The 19,509-nt window shown below is 44.7% G+C and overlaps 1 protein-coding gene across 5 annotated transcripts in view; it reads left to right on the top strand.

Moving 5' to 3' along the window:
• Positions 1-13,611: 13,611 nt before the first annotated feature.
• Positions 13,612-19,509, top strand: part of LOC130886086 (serine palmitoyltransferase 1-like) — a 66,260-nt gene continuing 60,362 nt past the window's right edge. For all 5 annotated transcript variants that reach the window (XR_009058212.1, XM_057787993.1, XM_057787990.1 and 2 more), the window contains exons 1-3: positions 13,612-13,718; positions 16,974-17,081; positions 17,720-17,814. Coding sequence is in view for 4 of the 5 variants with exons in the window: in XM_057787993.1 (XP_057643976.1) it covers positions 13,662-13,718; positions 16,974-17,081; positions 17,720-17,814 (260 nt within the window). In the remaining variant the exon portion in view is untranslated. The remainder of the gene's footprint in view (positions 13,719-16,973; positions 17,082-17,719; positions 17,815-19,509) is intronic.

The following is a 19,509-nucleotide window of genomic DNA, read 5'->3' as shown; positions in this document are numbered from 1 at the left end:
CCCAAACTGGCCTTGCCCTGCTGTCAGATTGGTGAATATCTTAAATGTCACCATAGAACCTTCATCCAGCAGTGGATGGAAACAGAGGCAGAGACATGCAGCAGAGCACAGGTTGAAATTGAGAGAAGTGATAATATGGGCTGGAGAGATGGCTCAGAGGCCCTGACTGCTCTTCCAGAGGTCCTGAGTTCAATTCCCAGCAACTACATGGTGGCTCACAGCCATCTGTAATGAGATCTGGGGCCCTCTTCTGGCCAGCAAACATACAGACAGAACACTGTATACATTTTAAATAAATAAATCTTAAGAAAAAAATAAAAGAGAAGTGAGAATATAAATGAAGAGGTCAAGGCCATGATGGGACACCGACTGGAAAGGTTTACCTGAGCTGATGGGAACTCATCAACTCCAGTTAGACAGGGAAGGAACCAGCATAGGACCAAACTAGACCCTTGGAATGTGGGTGACAGTTGTATGGCAGGGGGACCCATTCTCTTTGGATGGAAATGATTATAAGTTTATTTTTCTTATACTGTACATTTGTTTCTATTTTTTGTTTAAGGTATTACTTATGTAGCTCATACCTATACCACTTGTTTAATTATGCAATGACAAATTTTAGTCCTTGAAAGCTATTTAAGATAATGAGTACAGGTTAATAGGTCACCCATAACTATCAAACTCATAGTCATATTAGTTATGTTTTCAAGGTTACATGGAGGATAATTCAGATAAGTGATCTTCAAACACTTCAAAGACCTATAGAAATTGGCATTTAAAATGTTTTAATAACGTAGGCTTTTCTTGACATGAGACACATCTGCTCCTGGCGGCATCAATCTGCTTCCAAAAAGGGATGATGGGTATCAAAAACTCCATATGGAGTTTGCTTCCTTTGTGAAAAAAGCCTTTTGTGTAAGAAATTGCCCTTGCCTTTACTGCCGACTGTCTACTGTCCACACTGGACAAGAAGGACACACAATAATGGGACTGTCAAGCTTTGAAAGACAGGACAGGACACTCCTTCAAGTTTTCCTGCTTCAGAAAAAAACCTGTCAGATATTCCAGTCCTGTAGGCCAAAGATGGATACCCCAACACTACCAGGAAACTTTTGGGTGACTGTCCAGGCAGTCAACCATTTCTATCATTTCTCTTAGTTTTGGAAGTCACTTGTTGTGCACTTTCTGCTTACTGAGGTAAGAGTCTATCCTTCTTAAGTATGTGATGGGATTCAAGATCCACCCATTGTTTAAGTTTTGGTTAATTACTAAATTAGAATACATTCTCATTTTACTTTAAGTGTTTTCTAAATTAAGACACGAAGGTAAGTTTTAGGTAGCCAGACTGTCAACAACAAAGTGGGAAAAGTGTTACTGAACCGGAAGACCCACTGCAAAGACTCCTTTGATATATGTGTGGTGAGAGGGGGAGGGGAAGGTAGGGAATGGGAGAAGACCAGGCTATACAGTTGCCTTCCCACCTACATTTTTTTTAATTGAAATATTGAAACCGTATACAGATGCTTCTCAACTCAAGATGTGGTCACATGCTAAAACCCCTCTAGGTATAAATTTCCTGATTTTGAAATGGATTGAACACACCTATCAACATCACAGCTCAACCCTGACAAGCTTGTGTCCAGAACACTTGCTTAAACTAATTGCAGTTATGCAAAGCCATGCCACTCACAGCCCAATTTAAAATTATGTGCTCAATGGAGGAAATTATTGAAAATGGCACTGAAAGAAATACAAGTGGTGATAGTTGTGGACTCACCTGAAAATACGTGCACAGGACCATGTACGTCAACCTCTTCCGTATTCCTCTCAAGTGAGAACAAGTGTCTGGAACAGCGCAGGTGACGTGGACAGTGAAATCAGGAAGAAACTCAACCGTTACTGGAAACAGTGAGTCAGAAACCTGGATGTGGTGTCCATTTAACCTGCAATGTGGAGACCTTCACCTTCCTGGGAGGCCCCAGCAGGTGGTGTGGAGCCTGAATTCCAAGGACCCCTTCAGCTTTCCCAGTCTGCATTCCCCTAGCAACCTCCTCCCCTTTCTGGTCCCCACAGCCCCCTCCATCCCTCCCTTGCCTTGAACTCTGCTGTCTCCACCTCCTCCCAATGCCTGATGCTGCAAGGCTCTCAGGCTGGGTCACAGTTAACAACGTGACACTGAGTGGGAGGCCAGAGGGCCCAGATACTGTGACTTTTACATTGCCAGGCAACTCAGCTTCTCTTTCAAGTCCCACAGCACCAGCACCTCTGAATTCCGGGCAAACGCCATGGAGGGCACAGACAGGTTCTCTGCTGGTGTCTGGGTGGGGATCCTTACAGGAAAGCCGACAGCAGTTAAAATAACACGGTCCCAACCTGGTCTGTATCTAGCAGCATGGCATATGTGGATCGTTTTCCCATGGATACTTTTATTTTTTATGTGTTGTCACTAATGTGATTTTTACTTGCCATAGCCATTGCAGTTTTGACCCTGAAAACATGGGTTTCACGGGGTTCGGTCCCTCAAAACCATCTTTCTCCACCCAGCCTGTGCACATCTGCCCCTTGGGTGGGGTTCAGGCTCCCTTGACTTACCTGCTGATGTCCAAGTAAGGAACAGACAGTCAGCAGCCATGTCCAGGATCTGAACGCAGTGACAGCGCCTCTCCCGCTTCTATCGTCACTGAAGGGCATGGAGGCACGGAAAGGAAGATGTCTTCGCTGTCAAGATATGAACCCCGAAGCCTCAGCCTGGCTGGCAGCAGCTGCACACTGCTCCACTCCATTCTCTGTATTGGTGTAGATGGTTCTTCCTCCAGACAGGTCCCTGGGCCTCCCACCACCTTGGGATGAAAAGGGGGAGAAGCAATTGAGGCCTGTACCTTTCCCGGAGCCCACAGGGTGCTACATGGAGCCTGAATTCCAGGGCTGCCCTTTCTGGGTACTGCTCCCACACTCCCCTACAATTCCCTCCCCTTTCTGGTCCCTGTAGCCTCCTCCGTGTCTCCCAGGTGCTGAACTCTGCTGTCTCCATCTTCTCCCATACCAGATGCTGCAAGGCTCTCAGGCTGGGTCACCTTTAACAGTGTGACACCGAGCGGGAGGTCAGAGGGCCAGATGCTGTAGCTTCTACATTGCCAGGAAACTCAGCTTCTCATTCAGTCCCAGCAGCACCCAGCACCTCTGAAGTCCCAGCAGACGCCATGGAGGACACAGGTTCTGTGCTGGTGTCTGGGTAGGGATCCTTACAGGAAAGCTGGCAGCAGTTAGATGAACAAGGTCTGACCTCTTCTTCATCCAGCAGCAATGACAGACCTGGCAGTTAAACCACCACAAGAGCAGCAGTTTAGCAACAGCCTGATTGGCTGCAGGCAGCAGGTCCACCATGTTGATCCACTGGTAGCTTGTGATTGGCTGAAGCATCATTGCTGTGATTGGCTGAATCGATGGCTACAAGATTATCCTGTAATATTAAACTACAGGTTACACAGTGAGTCGGGTTACAGTTGACTCTGTGTGGTGGTCACGTGAATACAAATTTTATTAGCCAAAAAGTGGATAAAGGTACAGGCCAAACAAGTTAGAATTTATTAGCCTCAGGCTGATCATCTTTCCAGTCTTGAGGGCCTGACAGAAAACGTGGATGTGGGTGTGGGCAGTGACCCCTTTTCTGCCAGGAAACAATGATCTGCTGCCTTCCAGACAGACTTCGTGATCCCACAGTGTCAGCTTAGCCAAACATTCCTGGATTTTACCCTTTCGTTGTTCAGAGGCCCTTCACCAGACAGGGACAGCGGGGTACAGCTGTTTAAATTGGAAAGGAACTTGAACAAAAGTGCCATTCTAAAATCAATTGCTAGTGAATATATATTTAATCTTTGAAGTGACGAACGAGTAGATGATAAGAACGAGTAGACGATACAGTGTAGAAGGAACAGGTTTTTCACAGAAGCCACCTTGAGGCAGTTCCAGCAAATCCACAGGAGGGTCAGGTCTCAGAGGCAGCTCAGCAGTTGGTGGATGGATGGCGGGGAAGGCTGAGCACCACATGTCCTCTACTGCCTGTCTCTTGTTCCCAAAATGTGAGTTCCACGAGGCAGGGGTCTGTACTCCTTTCTTCACTGCTGAATTCTCAGGGTCTAAGACAGAGCCTGGCACGTGGAAGGTTCTTGGGAACCATTGTCAGATATATGAGTGGCCACATTCACCTAACAGTTTTGTCTCTGTTCTCTCTTTTACATGGAAGTGCACACACATGCTCTCTCTTTCTCTCTCCCTCCCCCTTTCTCTTTCTCTCTCTCTTCTCTGACACACACACACACACACACACACATACACCTCCACCTCCAGTGCAGGTGCCATCAACCTTTTATTAAACCTGACCATTTCCTAAATGACCTCCTCATGTGACTTTGGTTTATCTGTCATACAGACACTGAAAAATTTCTCCAAGACATTCAGAGCCTTAGGAAGGAAATGATGGTTCATATTTTTTGGCCTCTTCTGGCCCCATGATTTCTGCTCCACTTGACAGGCCTGTGCACATGCTACTTCCTGTCTGGACTGCCCTTTTCTCTCCTCCTCCCTGCCACCTGCCAGAGCTAAATTCTTACAAACATCTGAGTAAATCATGATTCAGGTCTGTCTTTCCTGAATCTGACATTTGTGTCTTTTGAGCATTCTCACAGTCCTAGTCAAATAGTTCTAAGTGAATAAATACAACTTTAAAGCTGTGGAATGTAACATTAATGTCTCTGTAAAAGACATAAGGAATGTACTCATGAATATGAACAGGTACGTTCTGAAAAAGATCTCAGAATGTGCACACTAGAGTGTGTGAAGTCTCTGCTTGGAGAGGGAGTGAGGAGAACGTGTGGGTTAGGACGCACTAGATTCTTCTGTCCCTTGTTCTATAGCCTTTCTTTCCCATCAAGGATGCATGTGACACACAAGACCCCACGTGGAGGCAGAGCCCAGAAACAAAGACGGAGCCTTTGCCGTCACTGCTTTACCATGGTTACAGGGTCATTTTCCTCTCCATGGAGGGAGGTGGATTAGAATAGTCCTAGTCCCCTGCTCATTCTCTTGTCAGTCCCAGAAGGCTTAGAATTCCTGTCACCTTAGCAATGGCTTAGATTGAGAAAACCCTTATTCCCACATAAATTCTGTTCCAGGATTTAAATCCTCATTTAATTCCAAGAACAAAGGGAATACATATAGACATTAACCTCTGATGTTGTTGTGCAAGCCTGCTCTCAGGAAATCCAAGCTGAACAACTGCAACAAAGGAGAACAAGATGTTGCCAAACACAAGCTGCTCCTCTGGACCCCACATGATCTTACCGAAGCCCCCACTGGATTCTGGGTCACGCACTGGATTCTGGAGGAGACACTTGAGAAGGTCTGATCCTGGTTTTCTGCTTCCTTCATTTCCTTCCCTAAGGCTGATGCTTTAAAGACTATCCTTCCCACACACCTGAACACTTGTAATAAAGAAAGAGTGGTGATTACTTACAACCCACTAACTGTGACATTAGAAACAAGTCAGTCTGAGAGCCTGGGTTTCCAAACACAGAGATTGACCAGCATTTTAGGATAAAAATCTAACTAGGGGCCATGAAGATGGCTCACTGGGTAAAGTGTTTGCTGAAAAAACATGAATGTCTGGGTTTACATCACTAGCAACCACGTAAAAACCTAGATGTGGTGGAGCAGGGTCCATAACCCCAGTGCTGAAGGGCAGAGATGGGCAGATCCTGGGAGCTCACTGGCCAGCCAGTCTAGCCAAACTGGCAAGCTCCAGGTTCAGTGAGAGACTCCGTCAAAACATATGGTGGGAAGCAATTGAGAAAGACATTCTGAAGTTAGTCTGTGATCACCACACGTCCCCACCAGGGGGAGTGCTCTTACACACATACTCATGCATATGCCAAACATATAAACTTCAGTGTACCACAGCTCAGTCTAGACTCCATCTGGAAAAGGTTAGAACATGTGCACACTGCACCGGGTGAGGACTGGAGGTGGGGTAAGGACTTTAGCTCAGTGGACCGTCTCTAGCTCAGACCTGGCCCCTCCTCTTTGAACCTTCTGGTCTCTGCCCACTGAGCCAGCAGTATGGCAGCTTATGATCCACTCCTATTTGTCCTCTTCCTTTGGTGTCTGACTGCCTGTATTGTGTTTCTCCATGCAGGTTCATTTTTTGTTTGGTTGGTTTTGGTGTTGTTGTTGTTGTTGTTGTTGTTTTGTATGTTTTTGGGAGGACAGGGTTTCTGTGTGTAGCCCTGGGTGTCCTGGAACTCACTCTGTAGAACAGGCTCACCTCGAACTCACAGAGATCTATGTGCCTCTGTGTCCCAAGTGGTGGGATTAAAGGCATGCACCACCACTACCCAGCAGGTTCATTTCTGTTTAACCAATCCTAAGCCTCACCAGTGGCAAGAGATGGTATTACCTGAAAGGTGAGCCAGAAATAACCTGTCTTACGAAACACCTGGCAGAGTCCCTAGGAGCACACTCCAGGGAATTCAGGCCAAGAGAGGTCACCTGACTCACCTGGGAACACCAAGGGCAGGAAAGCAGATAAGGAGGTCGGGTCCACAGAGTTCACCCTTGGGACACTCATTGAGTCAAAGAGAACTGCACCAATGTTTGCCAGGCTTGACACTGAACAGGCGCTGTTGTTGTGGAGGAAGAAGGGAGCTGAAATCGGCAGCTTATTTTGGACGCCTTTTGTCTTATCAGTGGTGCTCAGGTCTGCTCAAGTGTGAATGCTTCCTCATCTTGAATGACCCAAATGAAGTCATCGAAGGCAAGCCATGAGCCATCCCTGCTGGGGATCCTATTGTGTCACCAGGAGGGAGTCTCCCCAGAACCAGGTCTGGGCTCATCCTCTGATGTGCTTCAAATGTTCCCAGCCCTCTCTCCATTCATGCTGAGATTTTCTACTGATAACAGCTGCTGTTGGTTACTACTGCCTGCTGCTGGCTGCTTCCTAGAGGTTAAAGAGTTTTATTTCACAGTTCTCCAACTGTGTTGCACAAAAGAGAAAAATAAAACCCACCAGGCTCTCTGTTTGAATGTGCAAAGGGATTTAAAGTAAGGATTGAAGCCAGAACCATGGAGCTGGCGCTACCTAGTTTAATTGTCCCCTGTCCTGTGGCCATCTTCCCAGTCCAGGACCCTGACAAAGAGCACACCAATGCACTCACCACAACTCATCCCAGGCTTCATCCAGGGCCCAGCGGCTTTGTCAGCCTGAGCGAGGGTTGACTTGGTTATTTTCTGTGTCTACTCTAGACAAGCACCGAAGTAGAGAAAAAAGACATAAAGAGAGATAAAGGGAGAAGGTTAAGACAAATCTACATCAAGATTCTTCACTACCTGGAGACACTCAGACTAGCAGTAGAATACGGAGAGAGGGGACACAATGCTGTGTGCGTTTATGTAGAAATACACATAAATATTTAACACAAACAGTCTGGCCTGGATTCCTATAAGTTTCACATCTGTGAATCCAACCAACCTCAGAACAAAAATATTAGTAAAACAATTTGCCTCTGTATTGAATACATACAAACTTCTTTCCTGATAAATAACCCTTAAATAATACAGTCTAGCATTTGTGCACATGGCACTTACTCTGTCTTAGAAGCAATCTGAAGTGGTTTAACATGTAGGGCGTGTGTGCATAGGTTATCTAGAAATCCTCTGTCATTCTTTATGAAGGATTTACTTACAATGCTTAGATTTGAGTCTGCATAGGACAGAACTCATTCCTGTAGATGCTCAAGTCCCGGGAAGAAAATGAAGGACATGCAATGCCCAGGACGTTCTTTCCCTGCCCTATGGTAACCCTTTTGTTGTTCTCATTGGTTTAACAAAGACCTAAATGGGCAGGAGCTAGACAGGAGAGCCAGACAGAGAGAACTCTGGGAAAAAGAAGAGTGGGGCCATCAGTCATGTGGAAATGGAACAAGACATGCAAGAGCACAGGTAAATGTCATAAGTCACGTGGCAACATGAATATTGATAAAAAAAATGGGTTCATTTGAATTGCAATAGCTAGTCAGTAACAAGCCTAAGCTATCAGCCAAGCTTTTATAATCAAGAAGTCTCCATGTGGTTATTTGGCAGCTGGATGATGGACAGAATCCACCACCTACATCTCACATAAGTCTTAAACTCTCTCTAGATCATTTCAACTCCTAAGGCCGGTTCACATTGTGTGGACGGCTGTCCCATTCTGTTGCATAAGCACAGGAAACATTTACACACACTGAATACAGAAACATCTTTTTTTCTGACTATTTTTTACAGTCTCTCTATGTATGTGCATTCACGTGTGTGGTGTATGCCTGTGTATATGTTCACGTGTAGGTACATTTGTGTGGAGGCAATGTTGGCCATCCTCTGTTGTTCTTTACTTTGCTTTTTGAACCTAGAGATCACCTATTCCGCTAGACTAATTGAGCAATAAACCCCTCAGATCATCTTATCTTTGCCCTCAGTAGCAAGGAGATTAGAGTCATACGCTGTTATGACAGGCTTTCATGGGTCACCAGGAATCCAAACTCAGGTCTTCATTTTTCCACAGCAGGCACTTTATTGACGGAGTCATCTCTCTGGCCATGCTTTTGAATAGCTTCATCTTGTGGCTCTTTGAAGGCACTGGTGTGGTACCCCAGAATGCACAGAGAGCCTGGGCAAATGATGTAAAACACAGACCCTGTGACAGCTTTCTTTTTCAGCCTGGGCTCTGCTTGTCCGTCTCCAACCAGTTAGATGTCTTCCATCAGTCACTTTGCTCCTACTCTGCCAGCCATGACTTTGCTCTGAAATATGACTGAACTTGAAGGTTCCCACGTTCCCTCCTGCACTATAGTCCCAGCACTTGTGGACACCTCATTTTTATATTTAAAAAAGTCAGAAATACACACCAGGAAAATGACAGCATCTTCAATAAATGGAAGTGCTTAAAGTGGGTGACTGCAGGTAGAAGAATGCAAACAGATTCACAACAATCACCCTTCACAAAACTCAACTCAAAAGGGATCAAAGACAGCAACCTAAGGCCCGGTACACTGAATCTGACAGAAGAAAATGTGGGGGATAGTCTTGAACTCATTGGCACAGGAAAAGACATTTTGAACGGAACACTGTTAGCACAGGCTCTAAGAACAACAATTAACAAAGGGGACCTTATAAAACTGAAAATGTATATTTCAAAGGACACTGTTATTCGAACAGAGAAGCATGCTACAGAATGGGAAAAGATTTTTTACCGATACACACCCAATAGAGGGTCTATATCCAAACTATATAAATAACCAAAAAGAGACATCAAGAAAACTAATGGCCCAATTAAAAAACAGGGTACAGAACACGAACAAGGAAACAAATAGCTCAGAATTACTTAAAGCTCAACATCTCTAGTCATCGGAGAAATGCAAATCAAAATTGCTTTGAGATTCAATCTTATACCAGTCATAATAGCTAAGATCAATAAAACAAGACAGCTCATGTCACTGAGGATGTGGAATAAGAGAAACACTGATCCATTGTTGGTGAGAGTACAAACTTGTACAACTACTATGTAAATCAGTGTGGTGGTTCCTCAGGAAGTTAGTAATAGATCTCTCTCGTGATCCAGCAATATCACTCTTGGGCATAAACCCAAAAGACTCTACATCCTACCACAGAGATACTTCAACATCCATGTTCATTGCTGTTCCAGTCATAAAGGCCAGATTAGAAACAGCCTAGATGTTTGTCAACCAGATAATGGCAATGAAAATGTGATACAATTAAATAGTGGACTATTATTCAGCCATTAAAATTTCTAGTCATGAAATTTGCAGGTAAATGGATGGAGCTAAAAAATCATCCTGAATGAGATAACACAGACTCAGAAAAACAAATATAGTACATTTTTTGAGGGATATTCAATATTAAATCATTGATAAGCAAGCTATGATCCATAAAACCACAGAGGTTAGAGACGGAGTAAAGGTCTAGAGTGGAGGGATGAATCTCTCTAGGAAAGAATAGACAGATATGGATGGATGGATAGGTGGATGGATGGGTGGATGGATGGATGGATGGATGGATGGATGGAGAAGCAGGAATGAGAGGATCAAATGGGGTGGGGAAAAGAGAGGGTCAGGAGGGACTATAGGAAGGGACAGCTAAAACTAGAGGTCATGAGGGGTTATATGGAAACCTAATACAGTAGACGCTTCCTAAAACATTTGCATATACGAAGGCAATCTATTTGAATCGCCAAATAACAGGAGAGATGGAGTCACAAGTGGACAGCTATAGTCACCAAATGAAGCTTCCAGTACTGGAAATGGGTGAAATCTAATTGAAGTACTGGCCAAAGTGGCCCCGTGGGAACCCCCAAATAAACTAGGCTATGTCAAGGTTAATGGATGTTCTCCACAAACTGATGAGAAGGTCCTGTTGCTGAGGACAATACCTACACAACCCAATGAACACCGAGATGTCAAGCTGTTGCCTACCTAGAGCCTTAAGCCATACCGACTAGAGCTAATGGTTCTGGAAGATACTCTGCCCATCACCAAAGGAGAAAGGTTAACCAACCCAGCTGCAAATCCTTCGATCTACAATTATGAGGTACACTGGCGCAATTGTGACGCAAAGCTCATGGGAGAAACCACCCAATACCTGACTGGATTAACTGGGTTACTGGATGTAACCCATACCTGCCACAGCTTAGGTGGCCAAGAATCTGAGTTTAGATAAGCTGGGAACCTGGGGGAAACCAAATACTGGTTCTGCAAAAGGAACGTAGCAATAAAATGCTTCCCAGTGACATTCTGCTATACTCGTACGCAGAGCAATGCCTTCCTCAGCCGTCATCAGAGAAGCTTCCCCCTGCAACCAATGGGAACAAATACAGAGACCCACAGTTGGGCAATGTGAAGCTGAAGTCCCGCGAGGATGTGCACAGTTGACACTGGCACCACCATATGTCTCACTCACGGGAATGTCACCGCCTTCCTCTGGCTGGAGCACAGATATTGACAAGTGGGTGACCTGCAGCAAACTCAGCACGTGCAGAAAGTACTGGGTGCAGCTTCTTCAGCCTTTATGCTGCCCTGAGACTGCTCCTAGTATTACCTGTCTTCCTCTGTCCTCTCCCCACAGACTAATTTATAAAGGTAGGAAATTGAACTTCCATAGTTCAAGAAACTAGAAGTCCAGTATGTAGGTGCTAGAATCTGATGAGAGCCTTCCTACTGCAACACAACCTGCCAGAAGCCATCACATGAAAAGTGAGAACATAGAAGTGGTTTACATAACAAAGTCGCTACTGTGAAACTAACCTGCTTTCATGGTAATAATATAAACCCGTTTGTGAGGATGGAACCTTCATGCATGATCCTGCCCTAAAGGCCCTACCTCTTAATGACTTAAATGTCAATTCAATGTCAGCATGAGTTTTGGAGGAGATTTAAACTGTAACATCACTGCATTAAAATCTGGTTTGGAAATACAAATACTCATTTTAGTACATACCCAGTCAACAGCGTAGTGCCTAGAATTATACAAGGAACTCTCAAAATGAAAATAATCCAACTGTAAAATAGAGAAAGGACATGAACAGTCATTTCAGCGAAGAACAAATTTAGTTGGGGGATGGAGTGACAGCTCAAGCTGTTAAGAGCACTTGTTCCTGCAGAGGACAGGTTCAGCTCCCAGCACCCACATAGCAGAACCACATGGGACTCAGTTCCGAGGAATTCAGTACCCTCCTCTGGTCTACAGGTACCAGGCACATGAGGGGCTCATACAGACATGCAGGCAAACCATACGCATAAATCAAAATAAAAAAAGAAGAAGCAATGTCATTTGATGTCAAATAAACATATAAAGAAGTTTCAGCATCACGGTTTAGTTAAAAACTAACAAATTAAACTAAAATGAGACATAAGCACAGCCTTGTAAGAACGGTCAGAGTTTTAGGAGAGACATATCTTACTGAAGGGGGAGCGAAACTGAACAGTGTTACTAGCAGAAAGGCAAACCTGCTACAGTTGTGGAAAGCTGTGTGGATAATTGTGTAGTTGAGGGTGGATGTGTGTGTGTGGATGTGTGTGTGTGTTCTTCCTCAGGAACCATGCACCTTGTTTTTGAGACAGGGGCTGTCTCTGGCCTGGACCTCACCAAATGTGCTAGGGTAGCTGACCCAAAGTCAAAGGGATACTGGCCCACTGGAGCACGTGGCTCTGGCAGGCCTTGCCCTTCTCCCCCATTCCCTCTGCCTTGCTGAAAATTGTTAAATTACATTCCTAAAGCTAGTCACCAAGGTCTATTACCTTATTTGACTACCATCTCCTCCTGAGGCTGTCAAACTCCAGCAATCAAAAGTCCCTTTTGGTACACCTAATTAACATGCCCAATTAAAAACACCTCATCCTAACACGGAGTTTCCCTCTTGACCTTTGTAAACCGCCTTCGCCAGGTGCCACGTTTGACTCCTCTCTATCCTGAGGCAGTCCTTTGTCCCTCTGGAACAAATGTCCCTTCCCCCTTTTCCCTATTTTCTTACTACCACATCCCAGCCCAATTTAACACAATCCTCCCCTTTTCCTCCTCTTAAAAATTACACCTGTGAGGTCAGTAGCTGCTGTTTTCTGCTCAAGTCAGAAAGCAACCACTTTAACTTTTCTTCCCTGCTAAATAAAGGATCTCCCCGTGAAAACAGGTGTTTGGGTGTGGTTTGTACCTAATCTGGTGTTGGGAGGAAGCTCCTATCTGGAGTCTCCTTCAGAGAGCCCCAGATAATTGTTTGCTCCACCTCCCCGTACTAGAATCGCTCTTTTTTTTTTTTCTCCTTATAAGGGTGCTGGGGATTGAACTCTGGTCCTCTTTACTGACTGAGCTATCTCTCCAGGCCCAATCTAGTTCTCTCCCCACTTTAAAAAATAAATAAATAAAACTTCTGTACCCATGGCACGTATGGACAAGTCTCACGAAGTGTAAATCGGTGTACTTGGCATCTAAAGGTTCACGCAGCATTTTGAGCGTATTTCACCATGACAACAACCAGACATACCCACACTATGAAATGACGACCCCCATCTTGCCCTGAGGAACAAACTACGTAGATTTCTATGGGTTAATTTTAATAATGCTGAATGACTGGGTTCCTTGTTTCTAAAGGGGAAGGGTGTATTTCCCTCATGTTGTTTTAATTTTTTCTTTTTTGTGTGTTTTTATTTTGAGACAGGGCCTCACTGTGTATCCTAGTCTGGCTTGGAACTGGCCATGTAGAGCAGGCTAGCCTAAAACTCAGGAGATGAGCTCCTCTGCCTCTCAGATGGTATTAAAATAGGTGTCACCCATCTCCCCCGGCCTTATTTCGTTCATCTCAATAACCCTGTGCACAGCCGACCATCAAGAACAAAGGCCACGAACTAATTCTCTCAACACAAAGTCTACTGAGCTAAGGTATTCGAGTCTCAGGGCTCTGAGCCTCCGACTTCACGTCCTGGTTCAGGAACAACGCACACCCTGGAGGAGGCGACGCACAACTTCCCGTGGCCCCGCCCTGCGGTGGCGTTACGTCACTAGTCCGCGCCGCCGCACTATTTGATGCGACTGTGACCCGCCTGCCGGAAGCCGGGTGACTGACCATGGCGACGGTGGCGGAGCAGTGGGTGCTGGTGGAGATGGTGCAGGCGCTGTACGAGGTGCGTCGGTAGCCAGAACTACGCGTGAACCCGCGGCCCGGGTCTAGCGACCCGCGGCCCGGTTCCACGGTGCTTCCTGCTCCCCGGGAGCGCAGGGGAGAGAGCCTCGGCTGCCCTCGCTCCTGGAGTCACGCAGGAAAGCAGCTCTTGGGAGGGGTGCCGAGGACACACGAGTCCTCAGAACCACAGTTGGAACTGATGGCCAAACGGGGTTTGTGGTAGTGGGCGATCTAGGTGTGAGGAATGCCCCATCATAAATTACAAACTTTGCCCAGAGCGGGGGAGAGTGGTTTAGAAGGCGGAATAATTGGGAATTTATGAGCATGGAGTAGACATTCTTTTGCCCACAGTTTTCTATATTATGAATATATAACGTTTTGAAGGATATTTAAAAGAATAGTTAAAGGGTTATGGTGGTTTCATTCAGCTATGTAAAAAAAAAAAAAGGATAATACAAATGCCCGTCTTGGGAGGACGCTGGTTTCTTGAACAACTGAGCTTCCCTGCTATGTCCTATAGAACTTGTGTGTCTTCTATCTCAGGGCCTCTTCAACACGGCCGTCTCTAACTTCACGTGATAATAGGCACTGGCAATGCGTTTGTAATACCACTTTAATGTGAATGTCGGTGACCATATATGACTAGTGACTATGTATGTATTAGACCAGACGAATCTGAAGCCCGGAGACCAAGCTGTTTGAGCGAGCAGATAAATCCCGGTGCATAGAGAACTCACATTAGTTGGAAGTAAATTTCACTTTATTTGATAATGTTATTCAAAGTTGCTTCTTATGAGGAATGACAATGCTGCATTGCAAGAACTATCTGGAATTTCTCTTCCTTTCTTCCCGTCCTCCACTCCCATCTCTCTATGCCACCTTCCCTCCCTTCTTCCTTTCATTTCTTTGTTTCTTTTGCTATTTCTAGACAGGGTTTTTCTGTATAGCCCTGGCTGCCCTGGAACTCACTTTGTAGACTAGGTTGCCCTGGCCTCCCAAGCGCTGAGATTGAGTATACGGCACCAAACTCAGATTAACGGGAATTTGTTCATGAAAATTATTTGAGACAGAGGGTACTTGATTTTCCTAATCTATACCGAGGTCCAATATTAGGCTAGTTATAGCTACTGAGTCACTATAATTGTTATTTTTTTAAAAGAAATTAGTAATTTTTTGTTGTACAATGTGACTTCCTACTCCCCAAAAGGGACCAACACAGACTTCGGAAAATTCTTTGTGTGTCACATTTCCTAGGTAGAGAGGAAAAAATAAAACTGGTATTTATGATTTTTGAATAATTTTTTAGACTATTAGTTTTTCATCTTAGGGTAATTTCTCTATGGGGTTTGTTGAGTTGAAGAGATGTTTGCCTGCTATCATCCAATTATTGAGAAAATCAAGGTTATCTGGACTTACTCTTAAGTTAATTATGTTTAAGAAGGGTCAGTAAAAGTTTTAGGTCATCTTAAGTAGAGATTTCTATTCTTGTTCTCAGTTTCTGTGTATTTTGTAGAATTTGAGGCTTGTAAAGTATATCTGAAAAATAAAGATCCATGTGCACATGTGTATGTGCATGTCATCTATGTAGTTTTAAAGGTACTTTCACATTGACAGGAAAGTTCACATGAGAACTGTCAGCAGCTTTCCAGTCTGTGGTCTGGTGTGGCTTTTGTTTGCTCGTTTGTTTTTAGCTGTGGTGAAATGTCATCCCTTATTTCTGCCTCATTGCTAATTTATTCTGTATTTAAGTTTGTAAGTACATGGCTGTATTTTGAGATAATGTCTCACTCTGTAGCCTGGGTTCTCCTTGAACTTCAGATGCTCCTAGTATTTCAAACACACACCATCATGCCTAACTTTTAAAGGCCTGGGTTTACCAGGTATGGTGGTTTATGCTTTTACTCCCTGCATTCCTGGTCTACATAACGAGTTCCAGGCCAGCTATGGCTCTGTAGTGAGACCTCTCTCCAAAACAAAACAAAAGGCCTGTTTTGTTTCTTTTTGTGTGGTGGTTTATTTGAAATAGGGTGCAGCTATGTAGACCATCCTGGCCTTAAAGTCAAAAGATCTGCCTGCTTGTGCTTCCCGTGTACTGGGATTACAGGTGTGCACCATCACACCCAGATTAACATGCCTGTTTTAAATGATTTTTCTGGTGGTAACCCACTGGAATAGAGAACCCAGCCAGTAACTGGAGGGTTATAGGTGTCTAGACTCTAGATTCTTCTACATAAACTCATCCATGCCTTTATTCTGAAACTCTGTAGAGGACAAGATAGTAGACTAGCCAAGATTCCATCCTACAGTGCTGGCTCCACACTCTGGGAGAGGCTCTGGATTCATTTCCCAGCGTCTACATGGTGGCTCACAGCTATTTGTAACAAGTTCTAGGGGAATCTTCTGATCTCTGCAGGTGCCAGGTAGACAAACATGTGCAGACAGAATACCTATACACATAAAATAATAAAATATTTTAATAAAAATAAAGATATCTTTGTGTCTATCATCATGAAACAGGTTGCCATCCTTTGGGTCCCATGATAGAAAAGAGAGCCAATTTCCTTTAAGCATTTATTGCTGCCACCCCCACCCATCCACGCTGCATTGTCTAAGGTCTAAGGAGATTTAGCAGCAGGTTAGGGAAAATACAATAAGATGTGCAAAACTTTAAGAGTTATGGAAGCTGGTTTGCACGTAGTTTTATTAGCTTTTCCATGGTGGGTACAGGTGTGTTTAGGTGTGTGCAGTTTCCTTATACACATTTCTTGCCAGTAAAAGTGTAAATTATCTGAAAGACATGAGAGTTGTTTTAACTGTTGGGGTTGTCAGGTCTTACCTCTTTCTCTTTTTCACTACTGGAAAGGTTTTTTTTTTTTTTTTTTTTTTTTGGTTTTTCGAAACAGGGTTTCTCTGTGGTTTTGGAGCCTGTCCTGGAACTAGCTCTTGTAGACCAGGCTGGTCTCGAACTCACAGAGATCCGCCTGTCTCTGCCTCCCGAGTGCTGGGATTAAAGGCGTGCGCCACCACCATCCAGCTACTGGAAAGGTTTTAAAGCTGAAGTACTAGGGGGTTTCATGTGATGGAGTAACTGCCGGTTGTTAAGGTGGGAAAGGCATGAAGGGCCCTTACGGAAGCCCTGGCAGTGAGGTGTGTGCAGTCATAGTACAACCCTCCAGAGAGGCAGCACTGTGGTGGACTCAATTTCCCTGCAGCCTTTGAAGTGACTGCTTTCCTTCTTTGCTTTTCTCCCTCGTAGGCTCCAGCATACCATCTCATTCTGGAAGGAATTCTAATACTTTGGATAATCAGACTGGTTTTCTCTAAAACCTACAAGTTGCAGGAGCGTTCTGACCTTACAGCTAAGGTAAGAAATGAAGCTTGTTTTATTCAAGGTATGTGGCAGCTACATCATCTTTCTAAAGCAGAATGAAACTTGACTCTGTAGTGGATGTTAAAACGTTGACTATAAGAAGAGCAGGCAGTAAGGAACATCGGAGTAGATGAAGTTTGAGGAAAGAGGCATAAAGCCTCACTGGAGGAGACTGCAGCCTGCTGGGAGATGGCTTGAGAGGCGCATGTGCAGCTCCTGGACTCCAGTGTCTGCACACAGGTTATGTGAGCTGTCCTTGAGGCCGAGAGGAGAGTCCTCCATGTGGTCTTCAGAAAGGGGATTCAGAGTTGGAAATACCCACATCCCAATTAGAACTTTTTTGTGTTATGTGTGCTAAGATGGAAGAAATCCTAAACATAGAAATGAGATTTTTAAGTTGTCAAGTTACCCAAAAACTGCATAAGAAAGGGGATGAGCTGTAATAAGGAAAGAAGTAAGAGTGGGAAGTACCCAGAACACAAGAAGGATGGCCTTCGCTCTCCACAACAGCTGGCAGGGGTGTTTTTGTGGCACGCCGTTCATTGTTGCAATGTTGCAGTTTGGCATCACCAGAGCCAGTGTGAGGTGACTCGTGCTGAGCCACTCACTCTCTAACACCTCTTTTTCTGTAGGAAAAGGAAGAACTGATTGAAGAGTGGCAGCCAGAACTTCTCGTCCCTCCTGTCTCAAAAAATCATCCTGCTCTCAACTACAACATCGTTTCCGGGTGACTTGCTTGGCCTTGCTGCTTGGAGTGATTGGCCTGGCTTTAGTTCTGTTGCCAAGCGTGTGAAGGGTGGTATTCCCTTATTAGATGAAGACAATTTTCTTCAAGGGGTGGCCTGGGAGTCTTTTGAACTCTAATTTGGGAATTGAAGATTATCTTTTTGTTTTCCTTAAAACACATTCTCTTTCTCCCCTAACTCATACTCTGTTGTTTCTTTTTCTTTTTCTTTTTTTTTTTTTTAAATATTTTTATGGTTTATTTAACTTTACTTTTTATGTGCATTGGTATGAAGGTGTCAGATCCCCTGGAACAAGATCTTCAGAAAGTTGTGAGCTGCTGTGTGGGTGCTGGGAATTGAACCAGGGTCCTCTGGAAGAACAGTCAGTGCTCTTAACCACTGAGCCATCTCTCCAGCCCCCTCTGTTGTTTCTTGATTCCCCCTTGTTCTTCTGAGATTTTTTTGTTGTTGTTTTGTTTTGTTTTTTTATTTTGATTGGTGGTGGAACTAAAGACTGACTATAAACACAGCAGATCTCAATGTCCCCAGGACTCCAGCATTCACTATCTGGTCTCTGCATAGATTAGGAAAAGGTGGTCTAGAGCAAGTACAGTGGCCTGCTGTGGTCCTCTACTGTCTCAGCACCTGGGGTACCTGCAGGAAGAGCCTGAAGCTTAGCCGTACACGTCTCAACTGTGTGCACTGTCCTGTTCCTCCATTCCCTGTTAGCTGCAGCATGGCGTGTCTGTAGATTGTGCTCTGCTTCAGTTTTCTGTCTCTGGCCATATTGCCACTAAAGAAGCCCGTGCTGAGTGACTACTTTATCATACACTTCTCTTTGTTTTCTTAGCATTGACGTCATCCTTGGTTTACTTTTGGGCTCGACAGTCTGCATTCCATCTGTGTCTTCCTCCAGAACTGTACATCTCCATTGTTCAGTCATGCCATCCGTTAGGTTTCTTTTCTTTTTTCTTCTAGAACTCCCTGTCCTGCTCTTGCTGCTCAGAGAAGCCTTATAATTTTGTCTGTTGGCTTGAAAACATTGGCCCCTTCTTTTCCCCTTCCTCCACCCATTCCTCTCCCTCTGTCTGTCTCTCTCCCAGAGTGGGTAAGCAGGTAAGGTACACATATCCAGTGCTAACATATGTGGATATTTGGAGGTCAGCGGTCGAGTGTCTTTTCCTGCTGCTCTTGCCTTACTCCCTTGAGACAAGTCTCCTGCCTGAAAAGCTGTCACTGATGTTTGGCTAGGCTGCCTGACCCAGAGATCTTCCTGTCTGAACAGCCCAGCACTGCACTGGGATTATAGGCACTTGACTGTTCCAGGTCTTTCTTTAATTTTCTCCTGTTGCGGGAGGTCCTTCCGCTCCTCCAGCCAATAGCCGCCAAGATACCAGCCCATTGGGGCGTGGTATCTTTCCCTTTAAAAAAAGCGGCCACTTCCCTCCTCTCTCTCTTTACTTCCTGCTCCGGTTCCGGCGACTAGACTTCTTCCTAATTGCGTGCGCAGAGGGCTGTTGTCTGGGACGGTGATCTGTAAGTTTATTCCCCTTTAAATAAATACCACCCTATTAATCACAATTCCAAACTGGTGTGGGATTGTTTATGACTTGCGCCTTCATTCTCCTTTATGTCATTGGAGTACAGACAGACTCCTAAGAGTCTGGACTATGTCTTGTGCTTATCTTCAGTTTGTG

This window comes from Chionomys nivalis, chromosome 13 (genome assembly GCF_950005125.1).
Source record: "Chionomys nivalis chromosome 13, mChiNiv1.1, whole genome shotgun sequence".
Classification (NCBI taxonomy): domain Eukaryota; kingdom Metazoa; phylum Chordata; class Mammalia; order Rodentia; family Cricetidae; genus Chionomys; species Chionomys nivalis.
This window is presented reverse-complemented; position numbering and strand designations above follow the sequence as displayed.